Below are 20728 nucleotides of genomic sequence, written 5' to 3' on the forward strand. Positions count from 1 at the left end.
ATAACTATGCAAACGGTATCATTACACTGAGCAGGAAGCAGATGACAGTGACCTAGCTTTATTAATGTTAGAAATAATATACTTTACAACATCATTTTAGTCATAAGGTTGCTGCTTCACTTACCACTTCTGTTGATGTTTCTGCATGTTCAGAAGTAACATGTTCTTGAAGAGATGTCTCCGTATAGCCCATTTTTCCACAATAGGGACAAGTAAAAGACTGTGGCTGCTCTACAGAGAAAGCTTCCCCACCATAGTATAAATCTGAAAAATAAGGTAGAATTGCATTGAGGAATATTAGTTTTTAAACATATGAAAATGTAATCGTACGATACAATAATGTAAAAAAGAAAGTGTGGGCCAGGAGCAATGGTTCATGCCTGCAATCCCAGCACGTTGGGAGGACAAGGCGGGTGGATCACTTGAGGTCAGGAGTTCAAGACCAGCCTGGTGAACATGGTAAAACCTCGTGTCTACTAAAAATACAAAAATTAGCCAGGCATGGTGGCAGATGCCTGTAATCTCAGCTGCTCCGGAGGCTGAGCCAGAAGAATCGCTTGAACTTGGAAGGCAGAGGTTGCAGTGAGCCGAGATCATGCCACTGCACTCCAAAAGAAAGTGTGCCTAAAATATTCAACAACCTCACGTGATCAAGGAGTGCTTAGGTACCTGTTTACATTTGTAATATCCTTATTCCCATGAGGACTCCATGTTATTCCTCCAAAATTCCTTCCCCAGATAGCTACTACATATATAGCCTTAAGAGAGAACGAGACAAACAACTCCATCCTCCTTCATTTATTTGAAACATTGGTCATTTCACATCTGGCTCTAATTTTATTGTAATTTATTTTTTCCTTATCTGTATATACTAGGGCAACACTGACACTGACAGTAAAAATCAGCAGGGTCTACCATGTAACAAGGACAAATGTGCTCAGAGGGAAAGAACAGACAACCATGATCAATATGAGAACTCCCAGATGTAGCTAGTTGTCTATAGAACACGCTGCTTTTAGAGCAGGAAGGACCCTGAACATTCATTTTTTTGTAAATGCTAACTTAAGACACTACCAACAACATTAAGAAATTTTTTTTGAGACAAGGTCTTACTCTGTCGCACAGGCTGGAGCACAGTGGCATGATCACAGATCACTGCAGACTCAGTATCTGGGCTCAAATGATCCTCCTGCCTCAGCCTCCAACATAACTGAACTACAGGTGTGTGCCATCACATCCGGCTAATTAAAAAAAAATTTTTTTTTTTTTTTGGAAAGATGGGGTCCCACCATGTTGCCTAGGCTGGTTTTGAACTCCTAGGCTCAAGTCATCCTCCCACCTCAGCCTCCCAAAGTGCTGGGACTACAGGCATGAGCCACCATGCCTGGCCTGTCACAAAATATTTTGCCCAACTGGGTTACTGGAAAACTAACCAGTTAGTCTGTGGGAATAATTTGTTCACCTTGTAAGTGTATCTGAAGGAATAAGTCTTTTTTTTCCAGTAGGTAATTGCTATGGTTTGAATATGGTTTGTCCCCACCAAAGCTCATGCTGTGGCTTCATCTCCAATGTGGTGGTGTTGGAAGGTGGTGTCTTTAGGAGGTGATAGGGTTGTTAAGAGGTATTAACACCTTTCTCAGGAGTGAATTCTCGCTCTCTCAGGACTGAATTAGCTCCCTTGAGAGTGAGTTGTTTTAAAGTGAGGCTGTCTATCACTTACAACTGTTTGGTCTCTTTACACATGCCCACTTCCCCATCTGCTTCTCTGCCATGTTATGACACAGCTGAGGCCCTCACCTGAAATCGACCAGATGAAGCTGAACAATCTTGGCCCCTTTAGCCTCAAGAATTGTGAGCTAAATAGACCCCTTTCCTTTAGAAATTATCTAATTTCAAGGATTTTCTTATACTAAGATAAAACAGAGAGACAGAAACATAAAATAAAATTAAAGTATATTGTGTGTTACGCCACTACAAAGAATTATTTAATTATTTAGCATAAAACAAACACCAAATTTAAGAGAGCTTTTGTGAGAAAAGAAAATGGAAGGAAGTGTTCAGTACGTGATAGATTTGTTCATATTCATTTTTAGGGAGATTTAAATGATCATAAATGTTTTATGTATTATGTATATATTGACCATTTATTAGGTGCACAAGACTTGTCAGGTGGATTTGGAGTAGCTGGGGATAAATATATTAAAAAGAACAGAACTTCCTCATCTGATAAAGGGCATCTACCAAAAACTGAGCAAACATCATTTACTGGTGAAAGACTGGATGCTTTCCCCTAAGATCAGAACAAGACAAGTGTGTCCACTCTTGCCACTCCTATTTAGTATTTTACTGGAGGATCTATCCAGAGTAAATGAAAGGCATCCAGACAGAAAGGAAGAAGTAAAATGATTTTTATTTGCAGATGACATGACCTTGCGTACAGAAAGACTTAAGGAATCCACTAAAAAACTCTTGGCGCCGGGCGAGGTGGCTCACGCCTATAATCCTAGCACTTTGAGAGGGAGAGCGAAGTGGGTGAATCACTTGAGGTCAGGAGTTCAAGACCAGCCTGGCCAACTCTAGGAAAACCCCATCTCTACTAAAAATACAAAAATTAGGCTGGGCGTGGTGGCTCACATCTGTAATCCCAGCACTCTGGGAGACCAAGGTGGGCGGATCACCTAAGGTCAGGAGCTCGAGACTAGCCTGGCCAACATGGTGAAACCCCGTCTCTACTAAAAATACAAAAATTAGCTGGGCGTGGTGGTGCACGCCTGTAGTCTCAGCTACTCAGGAGGCTGAGGCAGGAGAATCACTTGAACCCGGAAGGCAGAGGTTGCAGTGAGCCGAGATCGCACCATTGCACTCCAGCCTGGGTGACAAGAGCGAAACTCTGTCTCAAAATAAATAAAATAAAATAAAATAAAATAAAAATAAAAATAAAAAAATTAGCCAGACATCGTGGTGCATGCCTGTGATCTCAGCTACTTGGGAGGCTGAGGCAGGAGAATCGCTTGAAGCCAGGAGGCGGAAGTTGCAGTGAGCCGAGACTGCACCACTGCACTCCAGCCTGGGCAAGAGAGGGAGACTCCATCTCAAAGAAAACCAACCAACCAACAAACAAACAAACAACTCTTGGAATGAATAAACAAGTTCAGTAACACTGTAGGTTATGAGATCTATATGAAAAAAAAATCAATTGTTTGTCTATATGGTTGCAATGAACAATTCAAAAATAAAATTTAAAAAACAGCCGAGCATGGTGGCTCATGCCTATAATCCCAGCGCTTTTGGAGGTGGAGGCGGGGACCACTTGAGCCCAGGAGTTTGAGACAAGCCTTTACAATGTAACAAGACTTCACCTCTACAAAAAAATTAAAAATTCAGTCAGCTGTGGTGGCATGTGCATGTGGTCCGGGCTACTCGGAAGGCTGAGATGGGAAGATCACTTGAGCCTGAGATTGAGACTGCAATGAGCCATGATGGCACCACTGCACTCCAGCCTAGGTGACAGTGAGAACCTTTCAAAATAGATAGATAAATAAGTAAGATAAAAATTCCATTTAAGACAGTAAAAAGAATACAGATGCTCCTTGACTTACAATGGGGGTTATATCCTAATAAACTTGATAAACCTATTTTAAGTTGAAAATGCACTTAATACACCTAACCTACCAAACATCATAGCTTAGCCTAGTCTACATTAAACGTGTTCAGAACACTTACGTAAGCCTACAGTTGGGCAAAATCACCTAAAACAAAGCCTATTTTATGTAATTTATTGAAGACCGCACTGAAAATGAAAAACAGCATGGTTGCATGTCCTTAAAGTTCTGTTTCTACTGAACATATATTGCTTTTGTACCACTATAACATAAAAAAATCATAAGCTGAACCATCATAAACTGGGGACCATCTATTCTTAGGAATAAATTCAATGGAAGTGCAAAACTCATACTGTAATAACTACAAAAGTTTGTCAAAAGAAATTAAAGACCTACAAAAATGGAAGCATATCCCATGTTCATGGATCAGCAGATTTAATATTATTAAGATGGCAATACTCTCCAAACTAATCTACAGATTCGACATAATTCCATTCAAAATCCTAGTTGGCTTCTTTGCAGAAACTGACAAGCTGAATCTAAAATACAGAAATGAAACAGACACAGAATACCCAAAATAATCTTGAAAAAGAACAAAGTTGGAAGACTCACTCTTCTTGATTTCAAAGCTTACTATGAAGCTACAGAAATCAAGACAGTGTAGTACTGGCATAAAGACAGACATGTAGGCTTGGCACGGTGGCTCACGCCTGCAATCTCAGCACTTTGGGAGGCTGAGGCAGGCAGATCACTTTGAGCTCAGGAGTTTGATACCAGTTTGGGCAACGTGGAAAAACCCCATCTCCACGAAAAATTTAAAAATCAGCTAGGCGTGGTGGCTTCCACCTGTGATTCCAATTACTTGGAAGGCTGAGGGTGGAGGATTGCTTGAGCCTGGGAAGCGGAGGCTGCAGTGAGCCAAGATCGCACCACTGCACTCCAGCCTGGGTGAGAGTGAGACTCTGTGTCAAAAAACAAACAAAAACACCAGGCATATAGATCAATGTGAATAGACTGAGAGTCTAGAAATAAACCCTCATTTATAGTCAACCTATTTTTAACAAGAGTGCCAAGACAATGCATTGGGTAAAGAACAGTCTTTCCAACAAAAGATACTGGGACAACTGAATATTCACATGCAAAAGAATAAAGTTGGCCCTTTACCTCATTCCATATATAAAAATTAATTCTAAATGGGTCAAATATCTAAATGTAAGAGCTAAAACTATAAAACTCTTAGAAGAACACACAAGTTTAAATCTTCGTGACTTTGAATTAGGCAGTGATTTTCTAGATACAGCATCAAATGCACAACAAATGAAAAAATACATAAACGGGACATTATCAGAATTAGAAGTTTTGTGCTTCAAAGCACACGACCCACAGTCGTGAAACTGTGAAAAGTGAAAACACAACCCACAGAATGGGAGAAAATTTTTGCAAATCATCTGTCAGATAAAAAAACTTATATACGGAATAAAAAACTATTACAATTCAATAACAAAGACATATTATCCAATTAAAAAATGGGCAAAGGATCTAGGTATTTCTTCAAAGTAGATATACAAATGGCCCATAAGCACAAGAAAAGATGTTCAACATAATTTATATTTCAGAGAAATATAAATCAAAACCACCTGAGATACTACTTTACACCTACTAGGATGGCTGAAATAAAAAGGACAAAAAGTGTGGGCTAGGTAAGAAATTATAGCACGAAGCCAGGCGTGGTGGCTCATGTCTGTAATCTCAGCACTCTGGGAGGCCCGCAAGTGGATCACCTAAGATTAGGAGTTCAAGACCAGCCTGGCCAACATGGTGAAACCCTGTCTCTACTAAAAATACAAAAAAAAATTTCTGGGCATGGTGGCGGGCACCTGTAATCCCAGCTATTCGGGAGGCTGAGGCAGGAGAATCGCTTGAACCCAGGAGGTGGAGGTTGCAGTGAGCTGAGATGGCGCCATTGCACTCCAGCCTAGGCGACAAGAGTAAAACTGTCTCAAAAAAAAAAAAAAAGAAATTATAGCATGAAACATTTATATATTTTCTTACAATGTCTTCTAATCAACTGTAGAAACAATCTGCTTTTTTTTTTTTTTTTTTTTGAGATAGCGTCTTGCTTTGTTGGCCAGGCTGGAATGTAGTGGCACAATCAGGGTTCACTGCAGACTCGACCTCCTGGGCTCAAGTGATCCTCCCATCTCAGCCTCCCAAGTAGCTAGGGCTACAGATGCATGTGCACCACCACATCCAGCTAATTTATTGTATTTTTCGGGGGTGGATGCAGAGACAGGGTTTTTGCCATGTTGCCCAGGCTCATCTCAAACTCCTGGGCTCAAGTGATCTGACCATCTTAAGCCTCCCAAAGGGCTGGGATTACAGGCGTGAGCCACCATACCCAGCCAACAATCTGTTTTCTGGTCACTACAAAAGCTACTATTGCTGGGCATGGTGGCTCACGTCTGTAATCGCAGCACTTTGGGAGGCCAAGGCAGGTGGATAACTTGAGGTCAAGAGTTCAAGACCAGCCTGGCCAACATGGTGAAACTTCATCTCTACTAAAAATACAAAAAAATTAGCTGGGCAAGGTGGCACACACCTGTAGTCTCAGCTACTCAAGAGGCTGAGGCACGAGAATTGCTTGAAGCCAGAAGGCAGATGTTGCAGTGAGCTGAAATCCGGCCACTGCATTCCAGCGTGGGCGACAGAGTGAGACTCTGTCTTAAAAAAATAAAAAATAAAATAAAATAAAGCTATTATTTGTGTGTTAATAGCACGAACAAAAGACAGAGCATATTTCTTCTTTACTGAAGCACTCTTCTATTTCATTCCTTGTCAGTTGTGTATATTTCTGAATGGTTTTTTTAAACAAGTAAACTATGATTAAGATGAACAGACAGAATTACTTAGTGTGTAAAAAGTAAGGCCGGGCGCGGTGGCTTACGCCTGTAATCCCAGCACTTTGGAGGCCGAGGCAGGTGGATCATTAGGTTAGGAGTTCAAGACCAGCCTGGTTAACATGGTGAAACCCTATCTCTACTAAAGATACAAAAAATCAGCCGGGCATGGTGGTGCACGCCTGTAATCCCAGCTCCTTGGGAGGCTGAGGCAGGAGAATCGCTTGAACCTGGGGGGTGGAGGTTGCAGCGAGCTGAGATCACGACATTGCACTCCAGCCTAGGCTACAGGGTAAGACTCCTCAAAAAAAAAAAAAAAAAAAAAAAAAGCCAGGCACAGTGGCTCACGCCTGTAATCCCAGCACTTTGGGCGGCTGAGTCGGGCGGACTGACTGAGGTCAGGAGTTCGAGACCAGTCTGGCCAACGTGGTGAAACCCTGTCTCTACTAAAAATACAAAAAAATTAGCCAGGCGTGGTGGTGTGCACCTGTAATCCCAGCTACTCCGGTGGCTGAGGCAGGGGAATTGCTTGAACCAGGGAGGTGGAGGTTGCAGTGAGCCAAGATCGCGCCATTGCACTCCAGCCTGGGCAACAAGAGCGAAACTCCATCTCAAAAAAAAGTAAGATTTATTTCATGTTTAATGAATTTGGGGCTCATGGTATGCTGCTGGGGAGTTTTAGAACACTTTACCTTTACTTCTTCAACGTACATAAAATTCTAAATGATGTAATTCATTAAATTTTTAATTACTTACCAAAATCTACCCTTGTTAATATGCACTGCATTGGGTGGTCAGTTGTATGCCTTGTCGTTGTTGCACCACTTTCATAACAAGATGCACAAAGATCGTAATCGTAGCAAATTAAACACTTATATCTGCGACCTCGAAAATTTCCTTTTAAACATGCATCACAGCTGACACCTATAAAAAAAAGAAATATCTTTAGTTACCAGTTGTAAAGGCCACTCTTGATTTCATTTTTATGAATGTTTCAGGTGCTCATTTAACCCCGTATATCCTTTCCAAAATGACTAGAAATGACTTAGTAAAATGATACAGGAATTTTTAGCCATGTGCTGGATTCATTACTCTGATTTATACTCCACATGAAAATAATTTAAAATGACTGATACAGGCTGGGTGCAGTGGCTCACGCCTGTAATCTGAGCACTTTGCAGGGGTCGAGGCGGGTGGATCACTTGAGGTCAGTAGTCCAAGACCAGCCTGGTCAACATGTTGAAACCCCGTCTCTACTAAAAATGCAAAAATTAGCTGGGCGTGGTGGCTGGCACCTGTAATCCCAACTACTTGGGAGGCTGAGGCACGAGAATTGCTTAAACCCAGGAGGTAGGGTTGCAGTGAGCTGAGATCGCGCCACTGCACTCCAGCCTCGCAACAGAGTGAGGCTTTGTCTCAAAAAAAAAAAAAAAGCCTTGATAAGCCAGCAAGAAGGTAAAAACCAAGATGAAGAGGAACTGGTGACTGGAAGCACTAAAGAAGGCTTTTCACCATGAGGGTATTTGCCCAAGCAGGTAAAAATCTAAGCTTAAGTTCCACAGCATTACTGGACAAAGGCCTAGTGAAGGTGGGATAATTAACAGAAGATTCCTCATAAAACCAAGACCCTAATATACTCTCAATGCATGGGTAGGCTAGAAATCCTCCCTAGGGGATTACAAAAATTACCCCAGTGAAAGCCCCCTGCCCTAGGGGCACAAAATAACACAAAAAGCCATAACCACAAACCAGTCCTCATGGGTTTATAGCCCAAATTCTATCAAATGGTTCCAAAGACCTTGCGTCAAGAATTTTAAGTGGTCTTAAATTAGAATTGATACCAAGCATCTGGCATATATAAACATCCAAAGAATAAGTTCATAATTTAAACCACAAAATACACACAAAAAAACAAAGCACCATCAGAAAGAACTAGCAGGAGCAGCAGAATCAGTCATGAGTTCATATCAGAATTGGACATCAAATAATTCTTGACCTGTTAAAAGAAATAACTGGGTGTGGTGGCTAACACCTATAATCCCAAGCACTTTGGCAAGGCGAGGCAGGGGCATGGCTTGAGGCCAGGAGTTCAAGACCAGCCTGGGTAACATAGAGAGATCCTGTCTACAAAAAAATTTAAAAATTAGCTGGGCATTGTGGCCTGTGCCTGTAGCCCTAGCTACTTGGCAGGTTGAGGTGGGAGGAATGCTTGAGCCCAGGAGCTCGAAGCTGCAGTGACCATGATCAAACTACTGCACTCCAGCTTGGGAACAGAACAAGACCCTGTCTGGAAAAAAAAAATAAAATAAAATAAAATAATAATAATAATAAAGGAAAGAAAGAAGCTTGAACAGGGCTGGGTGCCATAGCTCACACCTGTAATCCCAACACTTTGGGAGGCTAAGACAAGAGGGCTGCTTGAGGCCAGGAGTTCAAGACCAGCCAAGGCAACATAGAGAGATCTCATTTCTATTTGTTTAAAAAAAAAAAAGTTAAAATATGCCAGGCGCAGTGGCTCACGTGAGCCTGTAATCTCAGCACTCTGGGAGACTGAGGTGGGCGGATCACCTGAGGTCAGGAGTTCAAGACCACCCTGGCCAACCTGGTGAAACCCCATCTCTACTAAAAATACAAAAATTAGCAAGGCGTGGTGGTGGGCGCCTGTAATCTCAGCTACTTGGGAGGCTGAAGCAGAAGAATGGCTTGAACTCAGGAGACGGAGGTTGCAGTGATCCAAGATCATGCCACTGCACTCCAGCCTAGGCGACAGAGTGAGATTCTGTCTTTAAAAAATATTTTTAAAAAAAGTTAAAATTTAAAATTCTGTAGGTGGGTTTCATAGTTTTATTCACATGTGATATGCTTGTTTATGCTGAAAACCCAAATACAGCTAAGTTATTAGAAGTCGTAAGCAAAGCTGTTAGATAGAGACCTCCTAAATAAAGTACTGATTGTATTTCTTCACTGCAAAACAGACAGAAAAAATATTATTAAAAATATGTCATTTATTACAAAAAAATTAGTGAGGTATGGTGGTGTGTGCCTGTAATCTCAGCTACTCGGGTGGCTGAGGGAAGAGAATCACTTGAACCCAGGAGGCAGAGGTTGCAGTGAGCTGAGATTGCGCCACTGCACTCCAGCCTGGGTGACAGAGCGGGACTCCTATCTCAAAAAACCAAAAAAAATGTCATTTGTGATTCCATCGAGATGTGCCAAATTCAAAGAGAAGGAAAGTAGAACAGTGGTTGCCAGAAGCTTGAGGAAAGAGAGAACGGGGAGTTACGGTTTAGTGGGTAGAGAGTTTTCAAGTTTGGGATAATGGAAGAATTCTGGAGATGGACAGTGGTGATGGTTCCAAGAATGTGAATATACTTAATGCTACTGAACTGTACACCTAAAAGGGGTTAAAATAAATTTTATGCTATGTATATTTTACTGCAATAAAAAAATACGCCATTTGCAACAGCATTTTTAAAAAGTGCCTCTGAATAAATCTAACCAGAGATAGGCAGCCCTTTATGAAGCAAATTAGTAAAAAATGTATTCAAAGACACTAAAGGACTTTAAAAAATACAAATACCAACTTCATGGACTGGAAGGTTCATAATAAAATGTCAACAGATTTGTGGATTCAATACAATTAATAACCAAAATTTAAAAAGAATTTTTCTGTGGGGCATGGTAAGCTGACTCAAATGTTGATGCAAGTTACAAAAAGGGCCAAGGAGAGTCAAGATGCTCCCAAGAAAAACGAGATAGAGGGACTTGTTTTATATATCAAGAGCTAAACTAATAAATAATAAGTAATACCATAACAAATAATAAACCTATAATAACTATAATAAGATGGAATGGCACCAGGGTAGAGACAAACTGGCCCATGGAATAGAATGGAAAGCCCAGAAACAGATGTTGAAATCTGTTTTACCACAGCAAGGTCACTAAAGAGCACTGAGAAAAGAAGGGAATGGACAACAAATGGTGCTGAACAGGTGATTATCTGCACGTGGAGAAAACAGAATTGGATCTCTCCCCATATCCTATACACACAAAAAATCAATTCCACATGGTTTAAAGACAGATTCAAAAGAACAATGAAAAATATCTCTAGAAGACAATATAGAATACTTTTATGAGTCTAAAGTAGAAAACAATTTCTTAAATCTTTCTCTTTCACACACACACACACACACACACACACACACACACACACACACACACACACACACACACACTCTCTCTCTCTCTCTCTCACTCTCCAAATCAAAAAGTAAGAGATAAGTCCAACTACGTTAAGACTTTTTCTTCGTCTTTTGTTTTTGTTTTATTTTTTCGAGATGGAGTCTCACTCTGTCGCCGGGGCTGGAGTGCAATGGCGAGATCTTGGCTCACTGCAACCTCCGCCTCCTGGGTTCAAGCAATTCTCCTGCCTCAGCCTCCCAAGGAGTTGGGATCATAGGCGCCTGGCACCATGCCCGGCTAATTTTTGTATTTTTAGTAGAGACGGGGTTTCACCACGTTGGCCAGGCTGGTCTCAAACTCCAGGTGATCTGCCCACCTGGGCCTCCCAAAGTGCTGGAATTACAACAGGCGTGAGCCACCACGCTCGGCCTTTTTCTTCGTCTTTTCACAGCCTACATTGATTGAAAATATAAGGTTCAGAAACTGGCGATATGTACAACATACATGACAGACAAAAGTTTGGTATTCAGAATGCATTATGAACTCTTACATATCAGTAAGTAAATGATGAATGCTTAGTAGAAAAATGGAGAAACCTGTCAAAGGGCACTCAAAGAACAACAAACATAAATGGCCAGTAAACATATGAAAAGATGCTCAATCTCATTAGTCATCAAAGAAGTGCATGATTAACATCCGTGAGCTAGCATTTTACATTTACCAAACCGGTAAGAAACTACAAGTTTCATGATATCGAGTGTTAGTGAAGATAAAGGGCAGCAGAAGTGCTTATACCCTGCTGGTAGGAGTGTAAATCAGCACAACCACTTTGAAAAATTTGTTCATATTTTTAGTCAAGTTAAACACATATACCTCCTATGATACCGTAATTTCACTCTTAAAATAAATTCCCAGGGGGAATCTTTTGTCTGTGTGCACCTAGAGAATGTGGAAGAATGTTGACGGCAGTTTTTGTAACTGAATTTTAAAAAGGCTATTCAGGGGCTGGGCGCGGTGGCTTACGCCTGTAATCCCAGCACTTTGGGAGGCCGAGGCGGGCGGATCACAAGGTCAGGAGATCGACACCATCCTGGCTAACACGGTGAAATCCCGTCTCTACTAAAAATACAAAAAAAAATTAGCCGGGCGTGGTGGCGGGCGCCTATAGTCCCAGCTACTCAGGAAGCTGAGGCAGGAGAATGGCGTGAACCCAGGAGGCGGAGCTTGCAGTGGGCTGAGATCACGCCACTGCACTCCAGCCTGGGCAAGAAAGTGCGAGACTCCGTCTCAAAAAAAAAAAAAAAAAAAAAAAAAAAGGCTATTCAGATTCAAAGGCTCAACAGTTCAATATGCACAGAATGAATTCGAAAAAGAATGAATCACAGAATTCGAAAAAGAATGAATCACAGCAACGGTAAGAACATCTGCCTCAGATGAGTGAAAGGAAATCTCAAAGAATACATACAGTATTGGCTGGGCGTGGTGGCTCACGCCTGTAATCCCAGCACTTTGGGAGGCCGAGGCGGGCGGCTCATGAGGTCAGGAGATCGAGACCATCCTGGCTAACACGGTGAAACCCCGTCTCTACTAAAAATACAAAAAATTAGCCGGGCGTGATGGCGGCCTCCTGTAGTTCCAGCTTCTGGGGAGACTGAGGCAGGAGAATGGCGTGAACCCAGGAGGCGGAGCTTGCAGTGAACTGAGATCAGCCACTGCACTCTAGCCTGGGCAACAGAGCAAGACTCCGTCTCAAAAAAAAAAAAAAAAGAATACATACAGTATAAAGTTGAAAACCAGTATCTAGTTTAGGAAATCAAACATGTAGTAAAACTATAAAGGGAAAATGAGGGAATGATAAAATTTTGGTCAGTGGCTCCCTCTGGGGGTTAAGGGGATGAAGAGATGAGTATGTGAAGCTTTTACGGATCTTGAAATGTAACGTTTTTACATCTGGCCAAGAGGATCTGTGGTACCATTCTTCTCTTTTGCATTTATTTTATGAAAATTCTCATATATCCAACCAATATTTTATTTTTAAAAGTCCCTTCCTTCCAAACAAAAACAAACAAACAAAAAAATAGAAAGCAAAGCTGGAATTGTTTACAACCACCTTTGGGCTGTCAGTGGACTGTCAGGTGGAAAACTGGAAAACCAACATAGTTTTGGCAGATTGTAGATTTTTGAGACAAGGTCTCACTGTCACCCTGGCTGGAGAGCAGTTGCACAATCTCGGCTCACTACAGCCTCGACCTCCTGGATTTAAGCAATCCTTCTACCTCAGCCTCCTGAGTAGCCGGGACTACCGGTGTGCGCCACCATGCCCGCATAATTTTTGTATTTTTTTTGTAGAGATGGGATTTCGCCAAGTTGCCCAGACTGGTCTCAAACTCCTGGACTCAAGCAATCTGCCTGTGTCAGCCTCCCAAAGCACTGAGATTACAGGCATGAGCCACCGAGACCAGCCTAGGTTGTAGATTCTTATTGTTTGTTGAATGAATATGTTTTTATTAAAACAAAAAACAACAACAAAAAAAAACAGGCCGGGCATGGTGGCTCACACCTGTAATCCCAGCACTTTGGGAGGCCGAGGCAGGTGGATCACCTGAGGTCAAGAGTTCAAGACCAGCCTGACCAACATGGTGAAACCCCATCTCTACTAAAAATACAAAAATTAGCCAGGTGTGGTGGCAGGCACCTGTAATCCCAGCTACTCCAGAGGCTGAGGCAGGAGAATTGCTTGAACCTGGGAGGCAGAGGTTGCAGTGAGCCGAGATCGCACCATTGCACTTCAGCCTGGGGAACAAGAGCAAGATTTCTTCTCAACAAAACAAAACAAAACAAAACACCACGGGATTCCCTGTTATTACTTAGCCATTAACAATAAGCATTTAGACAAATCAATGTTCTCTGCTCAATTTTTCTTCATCTATGAAGTTTGCTACGAGAATCAAATGAGAAAAAAAAAAGACATGAAAGTCCTAAATTTTAAAGTGGTAGTATTATCTCATTCAGATGCAGTAAGATTTTTTTTTTTTTTTTTTTTTTTTTTTGCGACAGTCTCGCTCTGTTGCCCAGGCTGGAGTGCAGTGGCGCAATCTTGGCTCACTGCAAGCTCTGTCTCCTGGTTTCATGCCATTGTCCTGCCTCAGCCTCCCGAGCAGCTGGGACTACAGGTGCCCGCCACCACACCCGGCTAATTTTTGTACTTTTAGTAGAGACAGGGTTTCACCACATTGGCCAGGATGTTCTTGATCTCCTGACCTCGTGATCCGCCCGCCGTGGACTCCCAAAGTGCTAGGGTTACAGGCGTGAGCCACCGCGCCCGGCTGCAGTAAGATTATTTTATCACTTTCCCAGAATACAATTTGATCTCAATAATATACACAACCTTTTAAATTAGTTTTCAAAATATCCTTCGAGATCCTTGAGATCTCAAAAGCTACAGTGAGACTCCCCGATCAACTTAAGACAACCAAATGATGGCATCATGGCAGCAATTTTCCAGCAATTCAACAAATATTGATTATCTAATATGTAATATGTTTTAGGTGCTGAGGATACAGCAATGAACAAAACAAAGCCCTGCCCCCAAGAAACTAACATTTAGTGCGTGAAGACAAGCATAAAAATAAAAGTTGGCTAAGTGTGGTGGTGCATGCCTGTAGTCCCAGCTACTCAGGAGGCTGAAGTGGGAGAATTGCTTCAGCCCAGGAGGTCGACGCTGCTGTGAGCTATGATCATGCAACTGCACTCTAGCCTGGAGACAGAGCAAACCCTGACTCCAATAAAAGAAAAAAGTTGTAGAGCAAGGTGGAAGTAAGTGCTGTGGAGAAACATAAAGCAGTGAAGGACAGCGTGGGCAAAGAAAGTATTACTAAAAAAGATACTTGAGCAAAGAGATGGAGTACTTAAAAATTTTCTTATTCAAAATAGCTTCCAGGCCAGGCGCAGTGGCTTAGGCCTGTAATCAATACGAACACTTTGGGAGACTAAGGGGGACAGATTGTTTGAGTGCAGGAGTTTGAGACCAGCCTGGGAAACATGGAGAAACCCAGTTTCTACAAAAAACATACAAAAATTAGCCAGGTGTGGTGGTGAGCGTCTGTAGTCCCTACTTCTCAGGTTGAGGTGGGAGGATCACTTGAGTCTAGGAGGTTGAGACTACAGTGAGCGGAGACTGTGCCACTGCGCTCCAGCCTGGGTGTCAGAGTGAGACCCTATCTCAAATAAAAACAAAAAACAAAATAGCTTCCATGCATGACGATGCTTTAAGCATAACACTGAATTAATCAATGGGGGGAGATACCTATGATATCTATTTAGGTTCACGAATGAAAGTTTAACATGATAGCATAATAATATTGACAAACAATTGTAGTGTGAATTTAGGTGCCAACCCAGCTCTGAACTTTTTGGTGTGTAGCCTGACATTATTCTGCAGGCCTGCCTTTTCTTTCTGAGGTGGGGATGCCTACTGGCAAGTATAGATGAACAAAGCTTAAGGCAACTGTGCATGGTGATACTGACACTCTACCTTTCAGTAAAAAGATGCTGATACTTATCCCTTGCTCGCTCTACTCTTGTGATTTAATTCAAAGCTACCTAAATGGTTCACATAAGGGATAGGGGGTGGTAGCCTCAGGCTTCACTTAAACCCAGCTAGAGTTCCGTAACTGTAAGCCCTTTAAAAAGTTAACAGGGTTTTTTTTTTTTAATTTACTATCTGTTTTTGATAAAATCATTTCTGTAATATATATATTTTAGCTTCTCAAACACCGAAAGGCCTTTTATGATTCAAGGTCAGTATTTCAAATACAGATATATATATACATACGTATGTATATATACACACACATATATACGTATATATATACACGTATATATACACACACATATATATGTATATATACACACACATATATATATGTATATATACACACACATATATATGTATATATACACACACACATATATATTTAAGTCAAACAGGTAAGTTTACAGCAGGGTTTCTTACAACATAAGATTCACTTTATTAATAATAATCTATGTGGCAGGCATGCTACAGAGGGTTTTTTGGTGATTAGCATACTATGAATAAGAAGTCGAGGGAAGTAAAAATGTTTTATAACATACAGTTTTTCCATATAGCCTGCTATCATCCTTTCTCATTGTTTACGAAAACTCTGTCCTTTAATTCCTTCTGTTGTCATAAACTTTTTGAAGTTAATATTTAATTTTATAGAACATTCCATACTACCTAAGTCTCTAAATAAAAGTACAGAAGCACAGGCTTTTTCAGTTTCTCAACAGTAGCCCATTGTCCCCTTTAGAATGACTCTCACTCAATACAGAGGCCCTCCTAAGTATATGTGTCAGAATCTGTGTCATTTTATGACACAGACTAACAAAACCTGCTCCACTACTGTCAACTACAGGTAATCTAAAGTTCCTATGGGAGGAAATAAGTTAGCTCTTTGCTGCAGTCCCTTGGTTAACAATAGTGATTTTACCTGGTATCACGAAGTCAGAGAAATCTGAAACAGAACAGATACATGGCATATGTAAAACTATCAATTCCTTCACAGGAAGAATGAAGTTGCTTCTGATGAGATATCAGTACACTCTATTTAAGGTATTAAAAAATCAAAGTTCTGGCTGGGCGCAGTGGCTCATGCCTGTAATCCCAGCACTTTGGGAGGCCGAGGTGGGCGGATCACCTGTGGTCAGGAGTTCAAGACCAGCCTGGTCAACATGGTGAAATCCCATCTCTACTAAAAATACAAGAATTAGCTGGGAGGTCGAGGTTGCAGTGAGCAAAGATCACGCCACTGCATTCCAGCCTGGGTGACAGAGCGAGACTCTGTCTCAAAAAAAAAAAAAAAAAAATCAAAGTTCTGAAAAGTATTATAACAGAAACAAGAGTTCAAATATTGTAAAATAATGCCTTGAGAGGCAAAGCTGAATAACCACTAGTTGTCTAGATAGCACTGACATCCATTACATTAAAAAATATTTAGGTTTCATTTATCTTATACTACATATATTCTGCAAAAACTGAGTTAACCAAATAATAACATGTGCAACCCATCACTGAATAATCTAGCTTAGTCATGGCTGGGTGCAGTGGCTCATGCCTGTAATCCCAGGGCTTTGGGAGGCCGAGGCGGGCAGATCACCTGAGGTCAGGAGTTCGAGACCAGCCTGGCCAACATGGTGAAACCCCATCTCTACTAAATATACAAAAATTAGCCTGGCGTGCTGGCCTGTGCCTGTAATCCCATGTACTCGGGAGGCTGAGGAAAGAGAATCGCTTGAACCTGGGAGGCAGAGGTTGCAGTGAGCCGAGATTGCGCACTGCACTCCAGTCTGGTGACAGAGCGGGACTCCGTCTCAAAAAAAAAAAAAAAAAAAATCTAGCTTAGTCATACTGTGTCATAAAGAAGTTCAGAAATCACTAATTTGTAAAACGCTAACTTGAACAAGCTACATCATAAGGTTACGGTGTTATATTTGTAATCCCCCATCCAATCAAGTTCACCTAGCAAGATAAATGAAAATGCTAGGACATACAGTTTAACCCCTTTTTCAACACTGTCACAGATAAAACCTAAATGAAAAAAATGGTGTATATCTGACAACCACCTATCTGAAAAAGTTATATCTGAACACATTCATATTATCAGCATATATCTTGTATTTAGCAGTTCTGTAAAACAAATGAAAGCTATGAACTAAAATTTTAAGGAGAAAAGGATGCCCTCTAGTGGGAACACATTTTTAAAACGCCACTGAAATAATACGTAGTCTTTTCTTTCTTATTAAAAAAAAAAAATAAAAGAGGTTTTTAATATTTGTTTACAGCTTTTTAAAGGAGAAAATCTCAGGTTGATATACCTTTTACTTTTTAATAAAATTAGTTTTTAGCTAGGGAATAGAGAGTTGATGAGAAAGAAAAGGTCAACAAAGGGCAAGTTACTTTCAAGAAACACACGGAAAAAAGAATACAACAGGAAGTCGACCTCATTTGGAATTTGAAGGCCTGGGATTATATAGCACTTGCCATTGACAGCCGATTTTGACTTCTAGCTATCATGTGATTTGGGGGGGTGGGGTGGAGGGAGGGAGGGCCTCTTTTCTATTCTGTGAAATGTCTGTGTATTATCTCTTCAAGGCCCTTGCATCTCTCCAAGTGTGACTTTTTTTTAAAAAGGGTGTGTATCATATAGGCTATATAATTTTGATACTGAGAACTACACAGAGAACAATACTATTAAATGACAGACAATCTCCAAGAAGAGACTCTGCATTTAAGCAGTTGAAAAATTGTGCAACCCTTAGAAGAGGATCTTAGATGAACACAAAAGCAAGTAAAAAAGATGAACTAGGCTGGGCACAGTGGCTCACGCCTGAGATGGGTGGATCACCTAAGGTCAGGAGTTCGAGACCAGCCTGGCCAACATTGTGAAACCTCGTCTCTACTAAAGATACAAAAATTAGCTGGGAGTGGTGGCGGGTGCCTGTAATCCCAGTTACTCAGGAGGCTGAGGCAGAATCACTTGAATCCAGGAGGTGGAGGTTGCAGTGAGCCAAAATTGTGCCAGTGTGCTCCAGCCTGAGTGAAAAAGCGAGACTCTGTCTCAAAAAAAAAAAAAAAAAAAAAAAAAAAAAAGATAAACTATAGTATAAGTAACTCAATGAAAAGCAGAAGTAACCAGAATTATTTTGCTTAAAGAAAATGGTCAAAGGATACTCCCAGATGTGAAACTGCTGGAGAAAGGAAATCTAAGACAAAGTTTATAATGCTTCATAAACTGGGAGCCTAGATCAGGAGTGGAGAGCTGTTTCATCTTCTACTTAAGAATCACAGAGGAAATATAAATCATCCCTTGCCAAAATAAAAAGAAACTCTAGGGTTTGTCTGGTTTTTTTTTAGAGAGCTTTCCTTAGTTATTTTTAGAAATAGGAAGAGAATAAAAAGATCTATTAAATATACATATAATTCTATATACGCATATTTTTAAAAACCTATGCCCTGTGTTTAAGGGACAGACTCAAGAGGAGAGAGAAATGGGGTATCGAGACCCGTACAAACATACTCTTCAAGAGAAAACCTATGGCTAAAGAGATTCCACAGCAGAGAAAGAGAAATGAAATAGGGGGAGAGCATGATCCAGGAGCAAGATCCAGAAGAAAGAGAACCGGGAAGGTTAGTAAGTAGGTTTTGCAATATGTGTAGTCTTCACGCAGTAGTCTTACTTGAAACTGATACATTCATTCAGCATTTAAAACATTTAAAACAACCCTTTCTGTACTGGAAATCGGCTTTTCTACTTTTTTTTTTCCAGGTGGAATTCTGTGAGTCCTGTGATATGTAACAACAAGGAGCATCCACCCATCCTTTCATTATTTATTATTTATTATATGCCAAGATACAGCAGTGAACAAAAATATTTGCTGAGGACACAGCAGCGAATAAAAATTCTTGCCACACAGAGGTCCCTCTAGTGGTTTAATAGCAAGTTCCTTCACTTTTAATTATGTACCTAATGACTTACATATATTACTTTGTCAATCTTCACAAAGTCATGAGGTAGGTGGAAAGTGTGATAAAACTTCTTTTGTGGCTACAGATGATTTAAAGCTGGTTCAAATCTGCCCAACAAAGTGAATAGAAAAATGGGTGAAATATTGTATTTAAAGAGTTCTTTATGAACTTTGTGAAAGAGGGAAGTTTAATTCATTTCTAAAAGTTTTCAGTATAGAGGAACTTGGTCCACTTTGGAATAACTGATTGGTTTGCCTCATTTTAAAGAACTGATCTACACTCTTTTATTTGTTCATAGAAATGCATCCCTGTTCTGAAAACAGAAACTTATCTTAGCAACAATGGACTTGCTCATGAGTGAGCTTAGGAACAGTCTTTCAGAGCCTCTTATCTGGAAATAGAGGAGCTTCTATATTACTCAATCTACTATTATACTCAGCCATGATTAGAGCTGTTTTCTGACTCATAAAATGAAGGAAGAGGAGGTGGATAAAGAGTGCCTGGGACAATGTGGGAATTCAATAATATCTGTTGAATGAATTAACCAAATGAAAAGAAGGGGACGTTTTCCTAGAGTAATTAGATAAGAGCTCAAAAAGAGAGAAGGGAAAGGAGGGGGGATTAATGTGTGTCTGTAACAGACTTTTTTTTTTTTTTTTTTGAGATGGAGTCTCACTCTGTCACCCAGGCTGGAGTGCAGTGGCGCGATCTCGGCTCACTGCAACCTCCGCCTCCTGGGTATAAGACTTCTTGACAGAAGAATTACTGAATAATGAAAGTAGAGGGGGGAAAAAGAAGGCCCTGAACAAGTACTTGTTTTCTACAGGAGAAAAAAGTAGATAAAAATGCTGTACCAAATACCTCTAGGAGTAAGCCACCAGGTGGCAACAATAGCCCAGGAGAACTAGGTTGCAAGTTTTAACATGTAATAGGGTGGTTAGTGGGAAACAGGTGGCTTTGGGAGGCTGAGGGAAACACTTTGGGAGGCTGAGGCAGGAGGACTGCTTGAGCCCAGGAGTTTGAGACCAGCCTGGGCAACATAGTAAGACCTCATCTCTATTTAAAAACACACACACACACACACACACACACACACGCACGCACGTGCGCGCCAGTATTTCCATATACATGTGCAATTCAGTTTAGTTGCTTTAAACAATGCACACTAGATAGAAACTGCTCTGTTCTGAAAATTCTGCAGACAGGTCTGTGGCAGCAAGGCAAAGAGAGCTTGGTTTAGGCTCCAACTTTCCCAAAAAAAGAAAAGCCCTTTTAAGGGAAGGTGATGATTTTTAATCTGCTAAAGACCTAGTCACTGAACTGTTGATTCTTTTACAGATGGATAAACTGAGGCACACAGGCACTAAGTAATTTGCTCCAAAGGCAAAGAGCCATTACATGGCAAACCAGTGATTAAGATAAAGGGTTGCCTACTGAAGCACATCTTTTGATAATAATCCTTTTTTCCCCATAAGTAGATGCCTTCAGAACTTTATTTATTA

At 40.9% G+C, this 20728-nt stretch overlaps 1 protein-coding gene across 1 annotated transcript in view; it reads right to left on the bottom strand.

The window, feature by feature from the left end:
• The window catches only part of KCMF1 (potassium channel modulatory factor 1), an 83009-nt gene that overhangs the window by 19975 nt on the left and 42306 nt on the right, over nt 1-20728 (bottom strand). Inside the window, exons 2-3 of the mRNA XM_055378197.2 lie at nt 7256-7423; nt 125-264 (exon numbers count right to left, since the gene is read on the bottom strand). Of these exons, the coding sequence (XP_055234172.2) occupies nt 125-264; nt 7256-7423 (308 nt within the window). The remainder of the gene's footprint in view (nt 1-124; nt 265-7255; nt 7424-20728) is intronic.

Source organism: Gorilla gorilla, chromosome 12 (genome assembly GCF_029281585.2).
Source record: "Gorilla gorilla gorilla isolate KB3781 chromosome 12, NHGRI_mGorGor1-v2.1_pri, whole genome shotgun sequence".
Taxonomy (NCBI): domain Eukaryota; kingdom Metazoa; phylum Chordata; class Mammalia; order Primates; family Hominidae; genus Gorilla; species Gorilla gorilla.